We start from the raw sequence: 25911 nt of genomic DNA on the forward strand, positions 1-25911 counted from the left end.
TTAATTCTTGGGCAAATGAAGTCCTACTCAGAGAGTCCTTTCCTGCACCTTTATCATGTAGAGCACTGCCATATTTTCTTCTAGAAGTTTCAGGGTTTCAGGTTTCAGGCTTAAGTCTTTGATCCATATAGAGTAGGTTTCTATGTAAAGTGATATTACAAGTCTAATTTCACTTTTCTGCAAAGGGACATCCAGTGTTTCTTGCACTGTTTGTTGAAGGTGCTTTTTTTCCCCAGCTTATGGTTTTGGATTCTTTATCAAATATGAAATGACCGAAGTTACATATACTCAGGTTTGAGTTTGATTTTATTTGACTGTTCTACATGTCTGTTTTGTGTTAGTACCATATTGTTTTTATTCCTGTGTCTCTGTAATATGTCTTAAGATCTGTAATGGTAATCCCTCCAGCATTTTCCTTTCTTGCCCAGGATTGTTTGGCAAGGATCATTTGTAGTTCCACATGAACTTTAGAATAGTTTTATTTTTCTTCTAGCTTTATGAAGTCTAAGATAGGGATTTTGATTGAGATTGCATTGAATTTTTAAATAATCTTTGGCACAATGGTCGGCTTTCACATAAATAATTATACCAATCCATGAACATGAGATCCTTTTCCATTTTCTAGTGTCTTTATCATCTTTTCTTCCCCCAGAGGTTTAAAGTTCTCATTTTAAAGGTTCTTCATTGCTTAGGTTTATTTCTAAATATATTCCTTTCTTTGAAGCTATTGTTAATAGGAGTGTGTCCATGATCTCCTTCACTGTGTGCTATTGTTGGTATATAGAAAAGCTACTGGCCGGACGGTGGTGGCACATGCCTTTAATCCCAGCATTTGGGAGACAGAGGCAGGCGGATCTCTGTGAGTTCGAGGCCAGTCTGGGCTACAGAGTGAGTTCCAGGAAAGGCATAAAGCTACACAGAGAAACTATGCCTTGAAAAACCAAAAAAAAAAAAAGAAAAAAAAAAGAAAAGAAAAAGAAAAGCTACTGATTTGTACAAGTTGATTCTGTATTCTGTTGCTGAATTTGTTTTTTTATTTCAAGAAGTTTTTGGTAGAATCTGTGGGATTTCTAATGTATAATAGTATCATGGTGTCTTAGGGCTTCTATTATTGTGAAGAGATACCATGACCATTATCAGAATTTTCCCAGGGGCCTGCCCCGAGATGCTTCCTCTCAGGGTCCTGGGGAACATGCTATGGCCAGTGTGGGGGTATTCTGAGGGAAAAGAGTCTAAGTACACCAGGCTCTTTTGTCCATCCACTTTATTTCACTAAGACAAAATTCTATCTACGTGGCTTCAGTTACATTCTGATATTCAGTTTCTCTCTGTCCCTTCCTTTTCTGTCCTCTCATAGCCATAACTAAGCTCTTCTGCTATTGATTTCATCTTTGTCCTCTGTTCCTTTGTCTCCCATCTTTCCTTCCTCTCTTACTCTCTTGACCTGATTCAAATCCACTTACAATCTGCAAAAACTTTTCCTTACTCCTTACTCCTCAGCCTGAGCCACTCTTGCCCTACCATCTACAGAAACTCTGTCTTGTTCTCTCCTCTGCCCAGACAAGGAATTCTACCCTAGCCTTCACTGCACCTGGTTATGAAAAAACTCTTTTGTTCTGAGCCAATTGCTCTGGAATGCTATTTGGCCTGTCTGGAGAGGGAAGATCTGAGCTTCATTTGCACAGGAAACAAAGCTATGCATCTACAATCTGCCTGTCTCCTAGGCTCTGTAGGGGTGTTACCTAGTTCAGATAAGCAGTATGTCTGAGAAGCTTATACTGCTTGCCATTAGGGCCTAGTAGTATATGAGTGCACAAGAAATTCATAGCAGAAGACAGCTGATATATTAAAAGTCAAATAACACCAAGTATTTCTGTGATATATGGCTTCTCTCTAGAAGGATTCCTTGATCTAGCTAAGTATCGCTTTATCATATACAGCTGAATCTCTATTTATATTCTTGCAGCAGACCATGGCAACTCTTATAAAGAAAAACATTTAATTGGGTAGCTTATATTTCAGAGGTTCAGTTCATCATCATCATGGTGGGACATAGTGACATGCAGGCATCCACGGTGCTGGAGAAGGAGCCAAGAGTTAATATATCCTGATTCACAGGCAACAGGAAGTGAACTAACTTGCTGGGGATACTTTGAGCACATATGAGACCTCAAAGCCTACCTCCATAGTAACAAACTTCCTCTAACAGGGCCATCCCTACTCCAACAAAGCCACACCTCCTAACAGTGCCATTCCCTTTAGGGGCTATTTTCTTTCAAACCACCACACATGATATCTGTAAATAGAGTTTTACTTCTTTATCTGCTATTTGTCTCCCTTATTTTCATTCTCTTGTCTTATTTCTCCCACTAGTACTTTGAGGACAATATTGAACAGTAGTTGAGATAGTGAACATCCTAAGTCAGGCTTTCTTATTAGCATGGTACTTGATTAGGCTAGAATGCTGGCCAGAAGTCCTCAAGTGTTCTCCTGTAATTGCCTCTCTAGTGCTGGGATTCTGGGCATGCATGGCTATGCCTGGATTTTTGCTTCAACTTAAGTCCCTGTGATTTCATGTCTAGTGCCTTATCAACTGAGCCATTCTGTCAGTCCCCATCTACATTTTAACTTCTGGAACTGAGCTGGCTCTTTGTTTACAATGACATGTGTCTGTTATACACAACTGTTAGCGATGTCCCCTGTGAAGCTCGTTTGTGGTCAGATTTTCTAAATTTCTGAAAAAGTGATATGGATCCTCTTTTCTTCTCTCTTCTCCACAGGAATAATTGTATACTTGGGTGCCAGTACTGTGCAAGGACTCTTAACAAGCACAGGGGTCCTGGGTGGCAGTCATGCACCCACATCTTACCCTTTTATAGAGGAACTGTACCCTGAGATGCTCATCTACTCTGGAAGACCACCAAGAAAATACTCACTGTTACAAGTGGGAAACATGACGAGTTCTATGGATGGCAGAAAGCAGCTGGGCCAGGGAAAGCACATTAGAACGGCAGGATCCAGCTCAGCCCCTTCAAAGTCATCTGGAAAGCCAGTAGGCCCTATGAGGTCCTGGAAGCCAGGAACCAGAGGCCAAGGATGGGATCCAGGAGGCCAGAGACCCCCAGAGCATCCCTTTCTACATGGTCAGCCACACTCAGCACACTCAAGGATAAAGCCTTGGCCAGACTCTCACTCCAGGACCAGACCTAGTAAGTGCTTGCTTTTTACTTTTTCAAGGAGACATTATATCAGTCATATACTGATTGCATTCTCTTTGCCTTTTTGGTATTTAAAATTGTTTTTAGACACAAATTTATTTATTATAAAATTTACAGTATTAACCATTGGCAGCAAACTTTAGTGTTTTTTGTTTTTGTTTTTGTTTTTGTTGTTGTTGTTTTATTATTCGTAAAAGAATTTTAGCATTCAAAGTAGCAGGTTTTCATTTGTCATTTTCATACAGACTTAGTTTTGGTTGACTCTCCCCTCCATTTCTCTCTCCCATCTCCCTGGTCCCATGTAACCCCCTTTTATTTTTATATGAAATGTCCTTTACCTCCCCTACCACTCTTCCTTAAAATCTTTTTTACCACCACTCAGGGGCCCCTTTCTTATTTCCTGGCAACTGCAAACAATCATCCAAAAACATATATATACATATATATTATATATATAATAAAATTACATCATAAGATACACATTTGAGAGAGAACATATGGTATTTGTTCTTATGAACCTGGGTGGACTCGCTTGTATTTTCTTGTTTAATATATCTTCTGCAAATTTCATAGTTTCTGTGGTTGAATAAAATTTCATTTTGTATGTACAATTTTATTATCTACTTGTCAATTGTTGAACATTTAGGCTGATTCCATTTCCTAGCTCTTGTAAATAGAGCAGCAGAAAACATGGGTTATTACTATAATATATTAATAATGTAAAATAATCTATTTATGATATTTTTATACATGCAATTACATACTTGTATTTAGACTCACCCTTTATTGCTCTCCAATGTATACCTCTTACATCTTCCCCTGGTCATTTTCCTCTTTGCAAATAATTTAATTTCTAATTCAAGTCTGTTTTTTTTTTAAATCTAGATATTGCATATGAGACAAAATATGTAGTACTTGTGTTTCTGAGTATATCTTATTTTATTTAAAATGATGACCTCCATTTTCCTATAAAACCTCCATATAATCAATTTCATTTTTTTATTTAACAAAATAAATATATTACTGTATAATTATACCAGTCTGATTTTTTTTTTTTTTTTTTTTTTGGTTTTTCGAGACAGGGTTTCTCTGTGTAGCCTTGCACCTTTCCTGGATCTCGCTCTATAGACCAGGCTGGCCTCGAACTCACAAAGATCCACCTGCCTCTGCCTACCAAGTGCTGGGATTAAAGGCGTGCGCCCCCCCCCGCCGCCGCTCGCCGCCGCCGCCCCCACCACCACCGACCAGTCTGATGTTTTGAAGTAGTTTAGTGAATGGCTTCATGATAGGGCAAATTCTGAGAGATGTACCCTTGATTTCAATGTGTGACTGTCACAGTGCATACTTACATACTCCTGGAGATATAGATTAATCACTACACAAGGCAATTTTTTTCCTTTGAGATATCGATATGGGAAACTTGAGGGTACCTTTGCATTTGAAGTAAGCCTTCACTCTTACTTCAGGTGAGTTCTAACTCAAGAATTAGGGATTAGGATGCTCAAGTTTACACAAAATGACTGAGTCAGTAAAATTAATGAACCATATAGGGTGAATTTTAGAGTTGATTATAGAGTCATAGGTGGGAGTTTATGAGAAGGAGAGAGGGCAGAACTCCTGCATAGAGGTGCAGGTTCCAGGAAGTGGGGTACCATCAACTTCTAGACTAGGAGTTTATCACAGGACTTGGGCAGAAACTGGGCGTGGCACAGAGAAGAAGGTGAGCTGGTCAGTCTAGTTGGCGGAATAATGAGGAATAATGAGGTGTCTGATGCATCTCTCGTTTCAGCCACATTGTCACATACAGCTTCCAGGCAAAGATAAGAGCCAAATAGAACCAGGAACCAGACCTCTACTCTGGCTTTTCTGTCTTCCAGCAAGGATATTCTGGGAACTGCTGCTTTGCAGTTCCTGCCCTAGCTGATAAATTTTTATTCCTTATTCTCACCAACAGGATCTCGCATGTCCAAGGCTGGTCTCAAGTTTGTTATGTAGTTAAGGAGAAGCTTGAACTTTGGGGCTTTGTGCCTTTATCATCAAAGTATTGAGATTACAGTGTGAACCACCATGCCCAGTTCATGGGGCACTAGGGATGCAAGCCAAGGCCTTGTGCATTCTAGGCAAGCACTCTTCTAAATGAGCTACCCTACAACCCTCCACATGTTTACTTTAAGTTTTATTTTACTTTAAATAATGTGTGTGTTTGTCTGTGTGTATGTATGTGCACTTTACCACAAGTTTTCACAGATGCTAGCGGTTTCAGATACTCGTGAAGCTGGCTTTACAGGCAGTTGTGAGTACCTAGTGTGGGTTCTTGGGTCAAAATTTAGATCCTATACCAGCAGTATACTCTCTTAACTATTGGAACATCTCTCCAGCCTCACCAACAAGAATTATCAATGCAACTGAGAAATGATGTATTACTCAGTGTTCTCTACAGGAACAAAACTTATGGAATGAGAATTATTAGGATGGCTTACAGGCTGTCATCCAGCTAGTCCCACAGTGATTATCTAACAACAGAAGGTCCAAGAATCCAGTAGTTGTTTAGGCTGTGAGGCTGGATGTCTCAATTTATGGCCTTCGGTATATGCTAGAATCCTGAAGAAGTAGGCTGTAATGCCAGTGGAGGAATGGACTTTGGAGCAAGATGGCAAGCAAGCAGGCAAAGAGTAAAAACTTCCTTTTTCATGTCCTTTACACATCACAAGAAGGTATGTCCCAGATTAAAGGTAGATCTCAAAAGATCTAGATTAAAGGTGCATCTTACCACCTCAAAAGATCCAGATTAAAAGTGGGTATTACCACTTAAAATGATTTAATTAAGATAAAATCCCTCACAGGTGCACACATTCACTTAGGTTTTAGTTAATTCAAGATGTAGTGAAGTTGACCACCAAGAATAGACATCACAGATGTAAACAGAGATATACGAGGTTGCTGTAAGAGTGACATGGTGGGCCGGGTGTCAGTGGCGCACGCCTTTAATCCCAGCACTAAGGAGGCAGAGCCAGGTGGATCTCTTGTGAGTTCGATCGAGGCCAGCCTAGTCTAGAGTGAGATCCAGGACAGGCACCAAAACTACACAGAGAAACCCTGTCTCGAAAACAACCCTCCCCCCAAAAAAGAGTGACATATTTGTTTATGGATCTTATTATGTAACTCAGACTGGGTCTTGAATTCTCAGTTCTCCTGCCTCAGCATCTCTCATAACTGAGACTACATGTGTGGTATTAACTCTGACTCAGTAAACTTTAATTTTTGTTGTTATTGAAATAACTAAGTATGTACTCAAATAATGTAGCACATCTGTGTTCCACACATCTGTGTTCCATTGAGGCAGGACGGTCATAAGCCAGAGGCCAGTCTGGGATACATGAAGCCATACCTTCAAAAAATACTGAACAAAATGACAAAGACCATAAGGATGGCTTGGAAGATAAAATCAATTACTACACAAGCCAGATGACTTGAGTTCATGCCCACAACAGAAAGTGAGAACTGACTCTTGAAAACTGTCCTCTTACCTTCACACACACACACACACACACACACACACACACACACACACACAAAGAGAGAGAGACACACAGAGACACAGAGAGAGACACAGAGAGAGAGACACAAAGAGAGACACAGAGAGAGAGAGAGAACACAGAGAAAGACACAGAGAGAGGCACACACATACACACACACCACCACCGCTACCACCACCACCACCACCTCCAGAATGTGCTTGCTAGAGGACAGAAATGCCAGAGCAAAGTTCTGGTTCCTGGTTTTATTTCAGTCTCTTATCTTTGCCTGGAAGCTGTATATGATGATATAAATTATGATGCTTATGATGATGATAAGGATAATAAAATTTAAAAAATTGAGCTGAGAGATGATTCAGAGGTTAAAGTGCTTACTATAGAAGCATGAAGACTAGAATGTATATCCCCCAGAATTCTATGTAAATGCCAGATTGGACATAGCACCCCATCTGTAATTCCAGCCTTGAAAGGTGGAGTCAGTAGATCCCCAGAACAAGCTGACTAGCAACATTAGCCATGTCTACGAGCTTTGTATTTGATTGAGAGACCCTCCCTCAATGAATAAGGTGGACATGTATTGAAGAATGAGTCCCTGAATAAATCTTTAATCTCCATATGTACATGGTTACACATACATGTGTACTCATGGAAATATGAACAAACACACATGAAAAATGAGAGAAAAAAATCAATTTACTTAAAAATTAAAAAAAATTATGATATAGGAGATAAGGTAACCACCAGCATAAAAGAAAACTTTAATGAGCTGCTTCTTCCTCTTCACCATGTGGGTTCTGGGACTCAAACTCAGGTCATCAGGCTTGGCAGCAAGTGCTTTCTCCTGCTGAGCCATCTCACAGCACTACTGGACACTTTTACATGAGGACACCAGTAGCACCACAAACCTGTGCAGAATGTGTGTTCACATGTTCATGGGAAGAGGAATATCCAACTCCATTATAACCTTTTAGGAGTGGTGTGTTTCCTCTGACTTTGACTGAAACACTGTTACTGGAACAGGACTGTACACATACACTGTGGAATGACTAAATCGGGCTATTTAACACATACCTTCCTGTGCTGGTCACTTTTCTTCTTGCTGTGATCAAAGACCTGACAGAATCAACTGAATATGGACAGGTTTACCTTGTTTCACAACGTAATGGGACAGTGTGTCGTGGTGGGGAAGGCCTGGAAGCAGGACTTTGAGACAGCTGGTCACGTTGTGTCCACAGTCAGGAAGGGGAGAGAGAGAGGAAGAGGGAGGGAGAGAGGGGGGGAGGGAGAGAAGGAGGGAGGGAGAGAGAGAGTATGCTTCAGGTTTCCACTTTTCTATTTTTTAAAAAGATTTATTTTTGATTATATGCAAATGTATGTGTGTTTATGGGACTGTATCCCACACATGTACAAGTGTCTATAAATGCCAGAGGAAGGAATCAAATCCTCTGGAACTGGAATTACAGGTGGGCATAAGCCACCCACTGTGGGTGCTGGGAACCAAACTCAAGGAGAGCAACAGTGCTCTTAACCACTAAGCCATCTCTTCAGCCTCCTTTATTTTCTTTCTTTCTTTCTTTCTTTCTTTCTTTCTTTCTTTCTTTCTTTCTTTCTTTCTTTCTTTCTTTCTTTCTTTCTTTCTTTCCTTCTTCCTTCCTTCCTTCCTTCCTTCCTTCCTTTTGAGTAAATGTCCCAGAAATTATTTTTAATTAATTTTTTAAAATTTTACATATCAACTATAGTTCCCCTTCCCTTCCCTTCTCCCAATCACCTGACCCCTTACCCCACGTCCACTCCTCACAGTGGGTAAGTCCTCCCTTGGGGAGTCAACACAGGCTGCCATACCAAGTTGGGGTGGAACCAAGCTCCCCCCCCATCAAGGCTGAGCACGGCATCTCACCATAGGGAGTGGGCACTAAAAAACCAGTTCATGTACCCAGGATAAGCCCTGGTCTCACTGCCGGGGCCATAAACAGATCAAACCACACAACTATCACCCACATTCAGAGGGCCCATGTAGGCTCCCAGCTGTCAGTCCAGAGTCCATGAGTTCCCACTAGCTCGGGTCAGCTGTCTCTGTGGGTTTCCCCATCATAATCTTTGACACCCCTGCCTTGCTCCTATAATCCCTCCTCCCTCTCCTCAACTGAACTACAGGAGCTCGGCTAAGTGCTTGGCTGTGGGTCTCATCATCTGCTTCCATTAGTCCCTGGATGTAGGTTCTATGATGACAATTAGGGTAGTCACCAATCTGACTGAAGGGGAAGGCTAGTTCAGGCACCCTCTCCACCACTGCTAGGAGTCTTAGCTGGGGTCACCCTTGTGGATTCCTGAAGATTTCCCTAGCACCAGGTTTCTCTCTAACCCCATAATGGCTCCCCTTTGTCAAGATATCTCTTTCATTGCTCTCCCTCTCAGTCCCTCCCCCAGATTTATTTGTGTAAGTGTTTGTTCATGTGTGTGTGCATCTGTATATATATGTAAGTGTGTACATACCATGGTGCATATGTAGAGGTCAGAGGATAAAGTTTGGGAGTCAGTTCTAACCTTCCACCTTGTCGGGGCAGTGTCTCTCTCATAATTTATATTGCTCTGCCTCATTCAAGCTAGTTGGCTCATCTGCTTCCAGGTGATTCTCCCATCTCTACCTTCTGTCCCACTGTAAGAATGCTGGGATTGCAGGTGTACACTGCCACATCAGGCTTCTGACATGGATTATATGAATCAAACTCAGGTCATCAATATTGCTCCACTATTATTTTAACCCATCACGATTTCTACCTGGCTCATTTTCTACTTTTATTCAATCTAAGAACCCCAAACCATAAAATTCTGTTGTTCACATTCAGGGTAGATATACCTACCTCAATTAACCTAACTTAGATCTCCCTCACAGATGTCTTCAGAGGTTTGTTTCCAAATAGATCTCACACTTATTGCACATCATTATCATCTTTGTGCTGATAGCACTTGACATTCACCCTGTTTGCATTTGGTTTTTGTTTTGCTTTGTTTGTTTGTTTGTTTTCCCATCAATTTATTCCCATCAGTGCCTGATACTGACAAGGGTCCATTTGGTTCTGGGATCACACTGATCTAGAACCACACAATCAAGAAAGGTTTCAGATGAGTTGTCACAATTAAACACAATGATATAGAATATTGGAAGTAAATAGGTTTTGGGCAGGTATGATAAACTTGAAGGAATGGACTGTATAAGGATTGTTTTGTTTTTTTCTATTAGTAACTGAAAATAAACTATTAACAGTTAATTTTAATTATATGCATGTGTGTGTCTGTGAAGAGTATATAAACATGAGTGTTGGTGTCCATGGAAGCCAGAGTCACAGGATCTGCTGGAGCTAGAGTTATATGCAGTTGTGAGCTGCCCATTGTGGGTGCTGGGAACTGAGCTCCAGTCCTCTGCAAGAGCAGTATGCACTCAACTGGTGAGCCTTCTCTCCAGCCCCCAGTCACTAACACTGAAGTTGTTAAGATCCGCTCTTCAAGAAAGAGGGAGTGAGGTGGATGAAAGAGCTCTGTGAATATTTTCTTCCGCCTTTCTTACAACCATCTCATTCTTTCTTCATCTTTTCTCTCCTCTTGCACTCTCCTCTTTTTCCTGTTTCCCCTCTCAGTCTTTCTCTCTTTCCCTAGCCCCTCTCTCTCACTCTCTCCCTATCCCCTTCCTGTATGTGTGTGTGTTGTCCTGATATGAATGTACCATGATGACCATGTGATCAGAGGACAACTTACGCCATTGTTTATAACCTTCCACACCTGGCAGGAGCATGCTGGAAATTACAGATGCTTGTGCTCAGCTTTTACATAAATTCTTGTTTTTGTTGTTGTTGTTGTTGTTATTGTTTGTTTGTTTGCTTGTTTGTTTAAACTAGAGTTTAGGGTCAGAGCATGGGACCTTGCAAGGCTAACAGGTTCCTTCTACCTCTAGGCCAACTGAACAAACAGATAATATTGAAAAGCAGAAAAAGATTTATTCAATGTAGTCACATTGGAAAGAAAAACAATGAGGTCCAGTGACATCTCTCCCACAGACCTGTGATGCAAAGTATGGGCTTGAATGGAGGGCCAGTGACATAAACAACTAAGCAGGACTGGCCAAGATGTGGCCAATCCATCACCATCATCTTGTTCCAATCTCTCTTGTGAAGTAATCTTGCAAGGTGCCGAAGATGTGTGGAATCTTTTTCCAGAAGACCTCCCCTCTGGCTGACACTATTTAATTCTTTCCTTTTCTCAGCCTGAGAATCCTGGAAAAATAGGAATTTGGGGACACACATTGTTGCAATAGTCTAACAATGCAGACCAGCAGGTCATTCTTCAGTGACAAGATCCCGAGAGAAAGGACCAGGGAATTAGAAGTAAAGAAGATAAGGACTGTGGGCTGTTTCCATTTACTTTTTCCACTCTTCCTTCTTCCTCTTCCCTTTCTATCTTCTCCTTCTCCTTCAGTTATTGTTGCTCAAGTTGTCCTTGAACTTGCTATGTATTCCAGGCTGGCCTTGAACTCACAATTGTACTGGCTTACATTCCTGTCTTCTAGAAACAGAGAGCTGGCCAGCCAATGTAGCTACATCAATAAGGTCTAGATACAGTGAGAGACCTAGTCTCACAAAATCAGATAGAAGATACTCAGTGTTGATTTCTGGCTTACACACACACACACACACACACACACACCCCTACACACCTACACACCCTCCCACACAGGAACCAAGCTTTCAAAATATAAGCCTTTCAAGAACATTCCAGATCTATTCCATAATAAGCTTTCATTGTATCTATACCAGAAAGACAATTCTATAAGTTTTCTGGGTTCTTCCCCAATGTGGCAGAAATTCTCTCTCAACTCTTACTCAATACTTTTCCTTCCACAGCATTCTATGAGTGCAGATCAAGTAGGAAGAGACAAAGAAGCCAGTGTTGATTCCCACTGGTGTCTAACTTCAAGTTCTTTGTGCTTTAACAACAGTTTTTTTTTTTCATAGATAAGGATAAGTTGCATAAGTTATTGCTTTCCAGAAGCTCCAACTGTAAAAGGTGAATGTAAGAATAGTTAATGAGATACCACACACACCAAACAGGTGCAAAAGTATCTGACTGATAAAATGTATTTGAAAAAGAAGGATTTGAAAGTCTAAGTCTTTTGCTAAGACCCTGCAAGTCACTACCTCCTGGAACTGAATGTCTTTTTAAGAATACCAATATCCTCTAGGCCTGTGAGTGGAGTGTGCTTTACATGGCGTTCATGAACTCACTGCAGCTGTGGTTCTCTGCACAATACCTGCACATTTAATCAAGGAGAAGGGAGAGGTCAGTGACGCCCTACACTCATCTGAGAGACTATTTAATATTAGCAATTAATATTAGCAATTAATGGTTGCTGGAAGAGGTGCTATCATTTCTTCAATTGTGTAGTCTTTGATCAATTGCCCTTGTTCCCAAGTAAATAACCTCCCACTCTTGCTTTGGCAACAAACTCTAGTATAATTCAATGTGCCACACACAGAAAGAAGACATGTAAGGAGGGGAATTTGTCCCAAAGAAGACCAGAGGGAAAGGGAGAGGGATATATAAAGGGGGATAAATATAGTGGCACATGCCTTGATCCCAGAACTTGGGAGGCAGGGGCAGGCAGATCTTCATGAACTCAAGGTCAGCCTGCTCCACATAGCAAGTTTCAGGCAGGCCAAGGCAATACAGTAAGACCTTGTCTCTAAAAATCAAATGAAAATGAAACAAACAAAAAACTGAAAGGCATCTACATTGCATTATCAAAATTAATTCTATTCATTTTCCAAAGGAGAGTAAGATACAAATTTCAAAAACTCCACACACTCCAGTGTAATGAAATCAATAACATAAAGACATATATTAATTTAAAAAGAAACATTGAAGTAGAGAAAAGGTAATGGGGTGAAAATGACAAAAAAATTCAGTCTATATGTATACAAAATTGTTAACAAATAAACAAATAGAAAGAAGGGCTGGATAGATTTGAGAGACAGTAAGGTGATACAAGGGAGAAGGTGGACAGAGAAAGGGGAAACTCACAGTTAAGAGGGGTCTTACCTTATCATTTAACACAATGAAGATAATCCCCTTACAGGCATTACCAAAGGCCTATCTCCTACATGGTTCTAGATTCTGTTGAGTTCACAGTTAACACTAACCATATTGTACATTTACTGGTGCTCTGGAGTGGATCCACAATTTAGAATATGTGGGGAGATAAAACACATAGCTGATCATATCATCAAGCAAGCACCTTGCACGTCCTTCACAAGCCCTCTGTCAATGACATATAACCCCAGCTCTTATTTTCCCCTCTCTTTTTTGGTATACAAAAAAATAATGTACACAGTTGAGTGTGCAGCTTAAGGTATTTACCCCTACATCTCATGAAAAAAATAATGCATAATGAGTTTTGGAAACAGGGAAGCAAGTTTTGCTTTCTTTCTGGGGAGAATCATGGCATTCATAAGCACAACCTTCAAAGTAATGCATCAGGACAAGGGGTGGAAGCAGACCTGGTGCAGTACTGGGCCTAGACATGGGGACCTGAGAATGCAGGTTCTATTTTAGCAAATGAGGAACATCTACCAGTTCAAGATGGGTCTTAACAGCAAACTGGAGTGTAATGGTGGTGAGAAGGCAAGGAAGAATTTGTAGCAGGGGCAGGGGAGGCAAGGTCACTGTGTTGGCTGGGTGGAGGGGAAATCAAAGTGGTAGGAATGTTGGCAAGCAATCATTGTCAATAAAGACAATTCTCAAAGTCAGAGCAGAGAGGAGGCTGTGAGCTGAGATGAAGTGTCAGGCAGTTCAGGAATCACTCAGAAAGTTCTCAAAGGAAGAGATCCAAGATGGCATTTGATGGAGTGTGTCCCTGAAAGTCTGGTTGTGGTTCCCTTCAAACATCTATCCTATGCATTGGGGTTCCCATCACCACATTTGAAGGAAACTCTAAGGTTATCAGCCATTTTTGTACAACAATTACTTTTGGTTGTAATTACTGCTCTTTTGTTATTTTATTATTAGTTTTAAATTTGCTGTATTTTGAGACAAGGCTTCATGTAGCCCGTGATTGCAGAGAATGATCTTAAACCCTCCTACCTCCACCTCCCCAGAACTGAAATGACAGGCTTACACCATCATATCTAGCTTATGCAATGCCAGAATGGAACTCATGACTTTGTACATGCTAGGTAAATACTCTACTAAAGCTACACCTTCATCCGCTCTTTTATTATTATTTGTGTGTGCTGTGTGTGTGTGTGTGTGTGTGTGTGTGTGTGTGTGTGTGTGTGTGATGCTTTACAGATCTTGTGTCATTTTTGCACAGGGGCTATGCTAATTTCTCTGTATCATTCCAATATTAGCAAATGTGCTGCCTAAGCAAGCACCTCTTTTGTTATGCTGTTTGGTGTCTCTCTATACTGCCCAGACTGGTCTGCAAACTCCTCAATCCCCATACTTCACAGCCTACTGAGCAGCTGGGCCAATATCATATATCCAGATTATTTACCAAAATATTTGGGAGTCTGTTGTATGCCACCCACAAGGGATGTAGCATTGATAAGATAACACAGTCCCTGGTCACTTTGGACAGATGGAGACAGTAAAGTGGAAAATTAATGATAAAATAATGATACATATTAAAGATTGGTGTGTTCTGGGGAAGAAATAAAGAAGACAGTAGATAGAGAAGGAAGGAAGAGCTGAGCTCTTTAATGAGGTGATATTTTTTGTGGAAGCTTGAGAGATAGAAAGATCCAGGTTTACAGAAAATGAATAACACGTGGAAAGATCTCAGGTATTAATGATTGGGAGGAAAAAAATGACATGATAGGTAATAAAGGAGAACACTAAGTGTGGAGATCCTGAGATATTGGGGGGTGGGGTGGGCAGGAGAGGAGATGTGCACGTGTGTGAAGGACCATTTGCAGGCCTGAGGTTGATGCTGCAAATCATTCTCAATCTTTCAACTTAGTCATTGAGGGAGGGTCACTCAACCAAATCCTGAGCTCACTGACATGATTGGTCTCACTGCCCAGCTTGCTCTGGGGATATGTGATCTCTCTTAGTTACTTATCTATTTCTGTGATGAAAGACCACAACCAAGGCAACGTACAGAACAAAGAATTTATGGGGGGCTTACAGTTTCAGAATATAAGTCCATGACCTTCATGTCAGGATCATGGCAGCAGGGAGGCAGACATGGTGCTGGAGCAGTAGCTGAAAATTTACATTCTTATCTGCAATAAGGCAGAGAGATACTGGGAATGTGTGAGCTTTTGAAATCTCAAAGCCCACTCCTAGTGATACTCCTTCTCCTACAAGGCCCAAACCTCCTAATCCTTCCCAAGCAGGGAACCAAGCATTCAAATATCTGGGGTGTGGGGGTGGGGGCATTCTCATTCAAACCACACACTACCTCTGCCTTTCTAGGCTGGAATTAAAGGTAAACCACCATGCCCACCCAACATTTATGTGGTTCTAGGGAACAAAGCTCAAATTGTCCTACTTACATAGCAAGGTCTTTAACCACTAAGCCATCTCTCCAGACCCACTTGTTGGATGTTGTTGTTGTTGTGTTCTTTGTTTGTTTGTGACAAACTCCCCAGGACTTAGTGCTTCTTGAATGGGCTAGGCTGGCTGGCCAGTGAGCCCCAAGGATCTTTCTGCCTCTGCATTCCCAGAGATCATGTTAGAAACAAAGAAAGAATAATCTCTGTGTCACACAAGGGAACACAGGAACAAAGTGAAAATGGCCCAATGAGGCGACTTCTGTTTTGAAAAGAGTATGCCGAAACCCAAACCCCACTAGCAAGCAGAATGGAGCAGTAAGTGCACTTGGCTCTTATTCTGATGCAGGTGGAAACTGTGTCTTTCACCGTGTTGGCAAAAATAATTTTTCACAGTAGAATCACAAGCACACATTACCATGCTCAGTTATTTGTTTATTTATCATTTTTCTGCATGGATTCTGGAGATCAAATCCAGGTCCCCAAGCTTAAACAGCAAGCACTTTATCAACTGAATCACCTCCCCAGCCCACCATTGGAGGAGTTTGAGGGGAAAATGAGACCAGAGTTTGGAGCAGAGCAAGGCGGGAAGTACTCAAGGAGTAAGGTACTTTCAACGTTTAAATGAGGAATGCCGTTTAGATGGGGAAGGGTTCAGAGGGATTCTTGGTCTGGATGTCACTGACATTTGGGGTTGGATGATGCTCTATTGTGGGAGGTTGTAATTAGAATTATTGGATGTTAATCTCACTACCCTGGTCTCTATCGACTAAATACCTTTAATATTCCCCTTGTCTCAATTTGACTACCAAAAATCTCCAGATATTTCTAAATGCCCCTAGGATCTGGGAGGAAATCAGTTGCTTTCACTTGAGAACTTCTGTGTTGGACAATTCCTTCATAATCCTTTTCCAAAGAGTTTTTTATACCTAAATACACTTGTCTCACTTCTGTCCCCTCCATTGCTCTTCCCTACCCTTAATTTTCTATTTTTTTTTAGACAAGTTGTCCTATAGCTCAGACTGGTCTTGCACTCACTATGGAGTTGAGAATGACCTTGAATTCCTGATCCTTCTGTCTCCCCCTTCTAGAACTGGAATTTCAGGTATGTACCTCCATACCCAGTTACACAGTGCTGGGGTCATACCCAGGGCTTCATGCCTGCTAGATGAGCACTTTACCAGACAAGGTACATCTTTGATTGCCCTTGAACATTATGTGAATGCAAATTCACTGGGCAACTGCATATCCTCTGTATGGATATATGATTGCAAAAACCTCACAGAGATACCTTGGGAACTCAGTGAGTCAGAAAGTTTTGTGAAGGGTGTAGCTCAGAGAAATATTAAATAAATGTCTTTTGTTGTTACTGGAATTTAATGTCTGTGTACTCATAGTACCGTGTTGTTCCCCAATGCCTCACATAATTGAGTGGTCAGTAAACATTATTACAGTCGTCATAACTGTTGCTATGGGGATTGGCACTCACGCTATCTCCAGATCCTCCATCATTCTCTCTTCACTTCTCTGCCTGACATTCTGACCCTCATTCATTCTTTTGTGGAAACTCCCTTCATAAGACTTCTCAACAGATTCTTCTGAGCTTCCTGTAACTCCACCTTGCCTGTGGCATTTGAAGCAGAGGGTCGGGGGAGTGTTTCATTTCCTTCTTTTTGAAATCTACTCATCTGGCTGGTTGGATGACAACACTATGAGTATCTTTTCTTTCTCTTTTCAGTTTTATAACTTGATTTGACATTTAAAAGTTAGTTTTCATCCACATTGACAATAGATTTTTTTAAGTCAAAACATTTATTCAGAGGCTTGGGGAAAGGTTGAAGTCCATGTTGTCTGCTGCCCTCTGCAGTGCAGATGTTAGAGATTTTCTCATCACTAAGAGAGACAGCAGATTTTTTTAATGTGGTGACAGGGACATAGTACAGAGCTTATTTGGTGAATCCATATTTTCTTTATGTTTTCTAGACAAAAACACATGGGTACTGAATGGAACTTTCCTTATTCCTTTGCTCCAAACAGCTTTGTTGACTCCAGTATCAATGTACACATTTGGCATTCTCATCTCCTTCCTGGCCAGTTTTTTGATATCTTTCATGCCCAAGGAGCACACTTCTTAAAATGCTCTCCATGGATGTGCTCGATCAAAATACGTTATACACACATATGAAGTCCTTAAATAAAAAAAATTTAAAGTGGAGAGTTATTGAGGAAGGTACCTGAAATATACTTCTGCTTCCACATGCACACACATACACCTGCATGCACATATGTACTCAACACACACACACACACACACACACACACACACACACACACACAGATAGACACTCATGGTTGACACCTATAATCACAACATGTGGGATTCTAAGGCACTAGAATTGTCATGTGTTTGAATGACTGTCTGGAATTCTCCAGTGAAGGGCTAGGAGTATAAGTGACAGGCAGAGCTCTGATCTAGAGCCATCCAGTGGGAGGCTGGAGAAGTATGGCTCAGTTGAGGAGTACTTGCCTAGCTTGTATGAGGCCCCAACCCTACTCCATGGAAGAGGGGAAATCCTAGCTTAGTGATGACTAGAAATGTTTTATATCACCTAGTAGGTACTCAACAAATGTAGTTATGATTGCCTATAGTGAAACTAAATGCACTAATCCTGCTCTTCTTGCCTTTCTTTTAAAGATTTATTTGATTTTTAATTATGCCTGTGACTGTGTGTGTGCATGTGCACATGAGTGGAGTGACTGGAAGCCAGACAAGGGCATCAGATCTGTCGGAGCTGGAGTTGCAGGCAGTTGTGAACTGCCTGACGTAGGTTCTGGGAACTGAACCAGGGTCCTGCTTGCTCTTTATAAAGGCAGGGTAGCTTTTGAACTTGGATCCTTGTGACTGACTGATTGGCTGATGACATGTAAGAGGCTTGAGGTTCCATCCTAGAGAAAGTTCTAGAAATGTGTAAACTCAACACTGGAGCTTGGGGGAGCAATGGCTTGACTTCTGCTTCTCTGTGTTTGCTTTTCATAGGTGGGGAGCACCTTGGTAGGGACTGAACTTAAAAGTTCAGGCAAAAGCCAAGCTCAACTCCTCCTGCTTTTTAATTCCACTACCCCCAGCAGCTGTATTCTCTTTAGAGAACTCCCTTCTTCACTCCCACCTCCCCTGGTCCAGCCGATTCCAACTTACCCTTTCACCTGAGGTTTTGAGACATCTGTTCCAGGAAGCCTGACCCACTTCTCCACCACTTCCACATTCAAGTCTGATGTCTCACACTGACTTACTGGCTACAGTCCAACCCTATACTTGTTCATTTGTGCATGCTCAGAATATGATGGGGAGGGGTCACAATGCATTTATATTATAAGTAGTATAAGTAGGGCAAGCAGATAGGTGGGCCAGTCTTCAGAAAATTGCCAAGAGGGTGGTGACCTCGGGCATGGGAGGTGGAGAATATTGATAAACTTGTATCAGACATAGGTTTATGGAGTTTAGTTCCAGGTACAAGATGTAAGAGAGACATGAGGGCCTGAATCCCAAACTCCTTTTCCCTGAGTGCCTGCTCTCAATCCGCTTCTTAGAGATGAGTGATCTTAAATCTGTCAGAACTGGTTGTTGTAAGGCTGAAAGATGAAGATCTCTCAAGTGCCTGGACAAGAAGACTGAGGGATCAAGGAGATCCCATTTCTTGCCCCAGTTTATTTTTAATAAGATATTGAGGAAGGAGTCTGGGGAGAAAGCTAAATCAGTAAATGTTTGCCTTGCAAGCCAGAGAACCTGAGTTCAGTTCTCAGAATCTACCTATAAAGCCCTGAGCTGTGCTCACAGTATGGTGCAATAGTGGTGTGGTGGTGTGCATCTGTACTCCCTATGCTGGGGAGGTGGAGATATGCAGATACCTGGGCTTGCTGTGACCCATTGTGCCACATTAGTGAGTCCCAGGCCAATGGAGGGCCACATAGTGGAAGGAGAAAACTGACCCCTTAAAGTTGTCACCCAGCCTTTACATGAGTGCTACAGTATGCATGCACATACATAAGACTCAAACAAAAAAATAAGTTAATGTAACAAAATGATTAAATTTAAAAAGGGTGGACGATACCTGAGGAGTTATGACACCCAACACTGTTTTCTGGAGTCCACCCGTGGACACATGCACCAACACATCTACATAAATGAATGAATACTCACCCCACAAAACCAGGAAGAGGCTAAGGGTCTTGCAAATATGAGTCAGAACCCCAGACCTCTCCCTGAATTCTGTTCTTCTTTTTTTCTAATTTTATATTGTATTTCATTGTTATGTGTATGGGTGTTTGTCTGCATGAAGGTCTGCGCACCAATTGTGTGCCTCTTGTCCATGGAGGCCAAAGGGGTCAGATCTCAGGAACTGGAGTTACAGATGGTCTTCAGCCACTGTGTGCGTGCCTGAAATTGAACGTGGGTCCTCTGGAAGAGTAGCCAGTGCTCTCAACACTAAGCTATATCTCCAGCTCCTCTTGTTGAATTCTTTTTTTGAATTCACCCCTCTTGTCTGTCAGCAGCAGCTGAGCAGCTTTACTTAGAAATAATACACTACAATTCCTGTAGTGGCAAGGGAAGGATCATGATGGGGACAAAAGAAAACAGGGTGGCCATTGCAGGCTGCTAAAAAGCTCAGTCTTCATCTCTCCCAGCAACGAGGGAGTTCCCATGCAGGAATGCTGCCTACTCTGCACTCCTACACATACCAAACTGCACTCTGGGGGAGTAGCACCTTCCTCAGGGGAGGGTCCACCCCAGTCCTGTCTGGTGGTACCAGGCTCTAAGCAAGGACGTCAGGTAGGTAAAATGTGGGAAAAAATTAAAAAGGATAGATGTGTACCAGAGGCTCCTCTGTCCTCCTTCAAACTCAGATAGATTAGTGTAGATATCTTGGCTCAGCCCAAGGGTCAAGCTTAGGGGCCGTGGTTACCCTGAGCCTTGCATTGGTCTACAAGGTGTTAGTCACTGTATGGGCTCTGGATAATGCCAGATGACCTTTGCCAGCTATGGCAACTTTCCCCTAGGGCAGGCCCTGCCCCTCCTGGGAAACCTAGCAAGGTGTGTCCTCCGCACCCTCCCTGAAGTTAAGCTAGGACCAGGTTAGACTGGGTTCAGTCTCAGGGACTCAGTCTAAGGAGTAAGAAGCAAAGCACAGCACAGTCAGGCTGGAGGATGGGGCAGGAGAGCCTGGCATCCTCGGCACATCGATGGAGCTACCTGCTGACTCTGGCTGCCAGTCTTCTGCTCACCTATGGGCCAGGTAAGGACTGGACAGGAAAGACTCTGGGAGGAGAGAAGCAGAAAACAAGGGTGCTCTGGCTTTTGCAAGCCCCTTCATGGTGTTCTTGCTAGCAGCAAGAATCACAACTATTGATTAAGGCGTCCCCCTCATAGACTCAGGGACTTCGGTTTCAGTACACCTTGGTCCCTGACATCCCATGGAGCAGAACTGAAGGACAAGTCAGAGTGATCCCAAGTGAGTGAGTTTGTTAATTAAGCAGAAAGACAACAGGAACTCAAAGATTGTCACGTGCAGTAATATTGTCAGCAATAGCTGTATATGTGATTTGAGGAGCTTCAAGGTTAAATGATCTTCAATTAAGCTGAGGTATCAGGGAAAGTAGGCATTGATAAATTCCTTTTTCTTATCCACAGAATTTTGTTTTCAACATAGAGCCTGTCTTAGATATGTTGCAGTTGGAAGAGAGATGGTAAATGTAATATATTTACCAAGGAGAATCCTTACTTATAGATAGGACAAAGAAGATTGGACTTGAGGCATAGTTCATGAGCTATTTTGAAAAATCTCTCTCTCTCTCTCTCTCTCTCTCTCTCTCTCTCTCTCTCTCTCTCTCTCTCTCTCTCCTCTCTTCTCTTCTCTCTCTCTCTCTCTGTGTGTGTGTGTGTGTGTGTGTGTGTGTGTATGTGTGTGTGTTCGTGGACCATTGAGCACATGTGAAGGTCAAAGGACAACCTCAGGGATCAGTTCCTCACTTTCCACCTTGTTAGAGACAGAGCCTCATGTTCACTCTGCATATGACAAGCTAGTTAGTCCATGACTTTCCAGGGATGCAGTGTCTCCACAGTGCTGGGATTGCAAGCATGCACTGCTGCATCTGGCTAATATCGGGTTCTGGGGATTAGGCTTGTATTGAAAGTGCTTTACCCACTGAGCCACCCCCATGGCTTCATGTTAAGTATTAAAACTATTTTAACTACATTTATTTATTTATATTTATTTGTGTGTGTGCATATGTGTGTGTATGTATGTATGTATGTATGTATGTATGTACACGTGCATGCATGTGTGTGGACACACATGCCATGATGTCATGTGGGCATAGAGGACATTAGAGGACAGCTTGTAGCAGTCTGTTTTCTTCTGTCATGTGGGTCCTGAAGTTCACACTGATCATCAGCCATGGTGGTAATCACCTTGCCTGCTAAGCCATCTCACCATTCCACACTAAGTATGTTTAGCAAGCTTGTTTGTGCTTTGCAGAAATGGGTGTACAGTTCCTTTGGCATGTGGACTGGTCAATTATGTGGAAAATGTCTGGGTGTCCCCGGTGTGAGACAGAAATCAGAACCATGGAAGCAAGTGAGGGTGAGGTGCCCTTCCTTTCCTGGTGTCCCTTTTGTTTCTTAGCTGGCTGTTCTGACGCAGAGGCAGTCAGAACCAGGACATGCTCTTTTCTCTTGGTTTTGAGTAAAGACTCCCTTCAAAGCCAAGGTTGCATTTTTCTGGACTGATTTGAATGAGATCACAAAGCTGCTGTTTTGCCCAAGAAATATCCCCTGGGATTTGAGTGCAGCTGACCAGGTACCCTTTGCTCAGTTGCTCACTCACAACCTTATTCCCCAATGATTTTATGGAACCCCAGGCTCCTAGCACATAAGAGAAACTGTCAGAGTGGAGGTGGAACAGCTCAGAAACCCATGCTCCCACAGGATTCTATGATCTTCTGTCCGACCGGCAAGACAAGCGACTGCCCACACTGGAGGCACAGTGCCAGACTGGCATGGGCCACTTTGAAGCACAGAAGATAGGGAAGCATGCATCCACTGCACACCAGCACAGGCTTTTCCAAACAGGGGACTGGCAGGGAATTTTGTAGCTGTGGTTCTTGAGGAGAGAAGAAGGCATTTCTGGCATAGGAGACTACATGGGCAAAGGCAGAAGTCAGCAGCTAGCACTAAGTGTATTTGGGTGGATTTATGTGAGCTGAGAGTAGAGTTGTGTGATGTGAGGAGGCATAGGGGAAGAGCAAAGCCAGAAAGACAGTCAAAGAACCTTCCCCAAGACAACCTATTCTTGGGTCCAAAGGATGAACTTTTCAGGTCTGTGAGTCATTTAGAGAAGTCTTCTTGGGTCATGCAGCCCTGACTGTAGAAAAGGACTCTAAATGTTCATCACTGTCAGGAAACACACACACACACACACACACACACACACACACACACACACACACACAGAGAGAGAGAGAGAGAGAGAGAGAGAGAGAGAGAGAGAGAGAGAGAGAGAGAGATACACACCACCTGCAGAAAGAAGATCCAACATCCTCCAGTCCTCAACCTGAAGCCACCCAAACCCACACATTGTTCTACTCTGACTTCCTGAGCAGGAATTTTTTACTTTCCCACTGAATCTTTCCAGTATATAAGATACTGTTGTGCAAGGGAGAGCTTTAGTGTACCTAGGTGCTTAATAATCTGTTCATTTATTCTTTGCTTGGTACAAAGACACCTCCAAGCCTCTGAAGGGGTGAGGGCAGGAAGCCCCCAGCATATTCCAAAATCCAAAGGTGGTCTTGACTCTTCCTTTTCTCTTGTTCCCTCCTCCCCCAACCGCATCCCACTTAGATAGCATTGAGTCCTTCAAGTCCTGGAAGCCAGGGGACAGTTGGATAGCTTTGTGAGGTCATCAGACACAATGCCCTGAATGGTGGGCAGGTTTTTACAACTCTTCCCAAGTTGCTACAAAGAGAGGGTGTTTAATTGCTTTTATCACCAAGGCTTACTCAGGGTTAGATTCTGTGAGCTGTTGATCTGGGCAACCCCATTTCTATCTCAGGGAAGACAGGTGGCCTGGGGTATAGGGAGGTGGCCCCTCCACCAACCTCCTCAGGCCCTCCCAAAAAAGTCCCCTGGAATCAGTCCAGACACCCTTCAGGACTTTTGAGGTAAAATACTGGCAATGAATCCCATATCCTCTGAGCAGTAAATCTGAGTCAACAGCTGCCAGACAGAGTGAAAAGTCAGACTCTAGTAATCATAGAGTGTTGACTAATATTCTGCTGCTTGTTATTAATGAGCAGCGAATGCAACTCGGACAAACCTCACAGGCTACAATGCAGCCACTGACCAAAGCTAGCAATTGTATCTATTTTACTCCTGGTTATGGTTAACTTACTGTGCCCAGTTAATGTTAGATGTTATCATGCCTGTGTGTAGAGGGGAAAAAACAATGTTTTGTAGGCTTTGGTAATACCTGTGGAGTTGAATATCTGGTTGGAGTTTAAAAAGATCTCTCATGGGTAAGGGGGTGTTATCAGCAAATATTGGCATCCAGTGGGTACCTGCTGGAATTCCCAGATTCTTGTAATGTGGAATAAGAATTGCATAGTGTCTTAGTTACTTTTTTATTGTTATTACAAAAATACCATGATCAAGGAAACTTATAAAAGAAAACATTTAATTTTGGGTTCCAGAGAGCTGGAGTCCAAGGCCACTACACTGATGAGAATGGCAGCAGGCAGGCATGACACTGGAGAAAAAACAGAGCTTACATCTTGAGACACAGCCATAAGGCAGAGAGCAAAGGAACTGTAATGGTATGGGCTTTTGAAACCTCAAAGCCCACCCCCAGTGACATGCCTCTAACAATAAGACCATACATCTTACCACTTCCCAAATACTTCTACCAAATGGGGACCAAGCATTCAGATATATGATCCTATGGGGCCATTCTCATTCAAACCACCACAAACAAAGAGTGAGATGTGAACAGTAGCAGAAGCAGAAACAGGTTATTAAGAGGGAATATACAGGCTGGAAATGGATCAGTGGTAAGAATGCGATAGCATAAGCAAGATGACTTGAGTTCATGTCCTCAGCACTCGTTAAAACAACATCAAAAATAGGTGTGACATGATTGAGCCAGTATGATAATGAGTATTCAGAGACGGGTAATGCCTGGGGGGCACTCACTAACCTAAGGCAGAGCACCTGTGTGGCCTGGGCATGCGTCTCCATGATGGATAAGGTGACCTGCTGACGTCCCACCCAACCCAAGTCAGAAGCTCATTTTTTAATAAAAGGGGGACCTGCAGGGCCCTGGCCCCTGTTTTGGGTAACTGTTGCCTTGCTTGCAGACCTTGACCTTGATATACTCCCAATGCTAATTCCCTGCCAGGTTCCACCCTCCTGAATGCTTAAGGGAAGTTCCTTGTCTGTGTATCCTGAATAATGGGCGTTAACAGCTTAGATGCAAGATTGTAAAACATCAGTAGTGAACTTCTGCCCTCTGGGGTCCTCCCATTGTGCTGTAAGCCTGTAATTAAGACCTCCTACCCCCTTTAAGAATTGACATTCGACATTTAAAATTAAATACATACATACATATATATATATATTTGAATGAATACTGCAAATGTAATCTATGAATACCACAAATGTGATTAATATCATGAGTGTAAATAAATGAATAAATAAATAAATAGGTGTGAATATACTTGTAACTCCAGCACAGTGGAACATGGAGGCAGGAGAAGCACTGGGGCATACTGGCTGCCAGCACAGGTCTCTGAGAGACCCCATCTCAAAGGAATAAGGCCATCAGTGGTATAAGAAGATACTTAGCATTCTTTTCTGGCCTGGGAACTGCACTCATACATACATGTGTACATGCATCAGATTCACACACAGAAAAAGAAATGAAGGAAGGAAGGAAGGAAGGAAGGAAGGAAGGAAGGAAGGAAGGAAGAAGAACAGAAAGAGGAAGAGAAAGGGAAGGTAGAGAGAGAAAGGGAGGATGGGAAGAAACACAGATAAAACTTCCAAGAGAGAAAGTGGGCTGTAGTTGAGAGAAAGGTCAGAAGCTCAATGGCAAATGCTGTACCAAGGACTGAGACTTTTATATCCCAGTGTCTGCACATGCACCATTACATGTTGGCAGTTCTGTTCCAGTATTCCTCCCCACCAAGAGGTTTCTTATGTACCCTACTTATGACCTAACACTTCATGCTACTCTCCTGCCACAGAGACAGCTGGGAAGACATAGCTGTGCCTGGGGCATCAAGGCATTATTCCATGTTGTTTCTGCTGTTATAAAGGATGGATCTGTGTCCTAAGGCATCTGAAGTATACAGGTTGTCATCTCCCAGAACAAAGAATTAGACCAGGGACATAGAAATGGTTTATTAAGAAAGGTAAAATCACTCCTATGAACTGGAGTAGACTGGAGATCTGAAAAAGCATGTGCTCAAGAGTGCTGGGCAATGAGGCTCCTGACCCTTTATAGATCATTTGCAAAACACCTGCCTCTTCTACACTGGTATATCATGAGCTTTGGGGAGCATGCT

The 25911-nt window shown here is 42.4% G+C and overlaps 1 protein-coding gene and 1 non-coding gene across 2 annotated transcripts in view; one reads left to right on the forward strand and one right to left on the reverse strand.

Annotated features, from left to right (window-relative positions):
• Positions 1 to 14070: 14070 nt before the first annotated feature.
• On the reverse strand, positions 14071 to 14175 carry LOC114686237. The gene has a single exon (XR_003733562.1). It is a non-coding gene; the product is annotated as a U6 spliceosomal RNA (small nuclear RNA).
• A 6325-nt stretch (positions 14176 to 20500) lies between these two features.
• Muc16 (mucin 16, cell surface associated) overlaps positions 20501 to 25911 on the forward strand; it is a 197758-nt gene continuing 192347 nt past the window's right edge. The window contains 1 exon segment of the mRNA XM_037208222.1: positions 20501 to 20588. Within this exon segment, the coding sequence (XP_037064117.1) occupies positions 20501 to 20588 (88 nt within the window).

The sequence above is a fragment of the Peromyscus leucopus genome, chromosome 7 (genome assembly GCF_004664715.2).
Source record: "Peromyscus leucopus breed LL Stock chromosome 7, UCI_PerLeu_2.1, whole genome shotgun sequence".
NCBI classification, from domain to species: domain Eukaryota; kingdom Metazoa; phylum Chordata; class Mammalia; order Rodentia; family Cricetidae; genus Peromyscus; species Peromyscus leucopus.